The sequence below is a fragment of the Mesitornis unicolor genome, unplaced genomic scaffold, assembly GCF_000695765.1.
Source record: "Mesitornis unicolor isolate BGI_N332 unplaced genomic scaffold, ASM69576v1 scaffold1453, whole genome shotgun sequence".
Lineage (NCBI taxonomy): Eukaryota > Metazoa > Chordata > Aves > Mesitornithiformes > Mesitornithidae > Mesitornis > Mesitornis unicolor.
Window position 1 is genome coordinate 172,933 of NW_010172376.1, and position 1,946 is coordinate 174,878.

The 1,946-nt window shown below is 38.0% G+C and overlaps 1 protein-coding gene across 1 annotated transcript in view; it reads left to right on the forward strand.

Moving 5' to 3' along the window:
• LOC104537450 (contactin-6-like) overlaps nucleotides 1–1,688 on the forward strand; it is a gene marked incomplete at its 3' end in the record, with an annotated part of 68,940 nt that extends 67,252 nt beyond the window's left edge. The window contains exons 12-14 of the mRNA XM_010180347.1: nucleotides 314–436; nucleotides 1,289–1,447; nucleotides 1,539–1,688. Coding sequence (XP_010178649.1) covers nucleotides 314–436; nucleotides 1,289–1,447; nucleotides 1,539–1,688 — 432 coding nt within the window. The remainder of the gene's footprint in view (nucleotides 1–313; nucleotides 437–1,288; nucleotides 1,448–1,538) is intronic.
• Between the last annotated feature and the right edge of the window lie 258 nt (nucleotides 1,689–1,946).

Genomic DNA, 1,946 nt, shown 5'->3' on the forward strand with positions numbered 1-1,946 from the left:
GTTTTTTAAACTCCTTATTGTTTAATGAAACTATCTTTATCATATTTATCATAATTCTTCCATCACTATTTATATGCATGGCAAATGACTGTTTCTTTACAAGGGCTGCAACCATTTGTTTTTCTTTCTTAAATTTCATAAAGGCGCTTGAGTTATTTGTGAAGCCATAATTAAAATGTCCACATGAAAGAAACTGTTGAGAGCTATGAATATTTTAATTTAAAAGCTGAATTTTTTATTAATATTGAGCAATTTATAAAAATGTCCAGTATGGAAAACATGTTGTGAGTGATTGGTTTACGTTCTTTGTATCTCCAGGAATCTGTTGGGGATTTGATGATAAGAAATATTCAGCTACATCATTCTGGGAAATATATGTGCATGGTACAAACAACTTTAGACAGTCAATCTGCAACAGCAGATATAATTGTAAGAGGTATGTCTGTTAAGTATAGACATATATATCTTCTGGAAGAATTAGAAATTCTTAACATCAGCTGTTGCTTAAATGGTTCCTAGGATATCACTGCAACATTTCAATAGGTAAATGTTATATATCATGTACCCTTGGCCCTAAAATTATGGCAATTGTGATCTTAGCATGAACTCAGAGAGTTCAGAGAGTTCTGTGCAATTCTGCCATGACCTCTTTGGAAGACAAACTTTTTTGGCCACACAGGTCAATGCGGCAGGACATACAGAAGTCCTCTACTTTCAGTAGACTTCTGTCACCTGCACCTTGCTGGGCAGATCTGGGTCACTGTGCAAGCTGGGAAAAAAACAGAGACCTTGTCTTTCTTTCCGCTATTTGGAGTTAATATGAAAAAAATATATTCTATGGTCATCTAATTAATGTTTTTACTGCTAGCAGCAAGAGAAATGCTGTGACAGGAGAAGATCCTCTAAACCCAAGCAGAAATCAGAAATATGTGTATTGCACCATCTTACATTCTTTCTAAACCTGTTTTGATTAAATTCAATAGGAATTCTGAAAATGTTGGATGGTTCAACAAGACACATTGGGTAATTTTCCTTGTCAGATAAAAAAGTCATTCCCTTGTTTGCAGTGTTTGTATTAGTAACATAAAGACATTAATTTTCCTGACTCGAACCCTGTCATTAATTAGAAAACAGTAATACAGGCATGACGCCATCATTCAGAGATTGTGCTGCTTTTATGAAACTGCATGAATAATTCCACGGACTTCAGAAAATAAGTTGCCCAACCCAACCCAGCAATGAGTCTTCTCTTCCTAATACCTTTATCTTAAAATGCTAATCATATTAGGCCCCCCAGGACCACCAGAAGATGTTAAAGTTGAACATCTTTCTAGCACTACTGCTGTGTTATCTTGGAAGGCAGGAATAGATAATAATAGTCCAGTTCAGATCTACAGTGTTCAGACGAGGACTCCTTTCTCAGTTGGATGGCAGGCAGTTGCAACAGGTGAGCAATTTGAGAACTGCCTCATATTTTTTCCATATACCATGAATTATTCAAAAAATAAATTGTCATGACATGTTTACTTTACCTTTAGTTCCTGAAGTCATTAATGGCAGGACTTACAAGGCAACAGTGGTTGACTTAAGCCCTTGGGTTGAGTATGAGTTTCGTGTGGTTGCCAGCAATAGTGTTGGAATTGGAGAGCCAAGCAGACCGTCAGCTCTGCTGAAAACTAAAGCAGCAGGTAAGTCTGTAGTTTCTGTCAGCTTTTGCCACACAGGCATGTTTGCCAGCTCCCAAGTGTGAGAATTTCATTACAGAAGAACCACTCACTCCTCCAGGGTTACTTACGTATCTGTCTGGCATTTTAGTCTATGACTGCCACGGCTTCATGACAGCAGATCTACACTATCAGTGCAAGGGATGCTTGGACATGATTGGGGTACCACATGCTTTGCTTCCTGGTTTGGAGATCACTTGGGCCAGCAATACGGACTGGAGC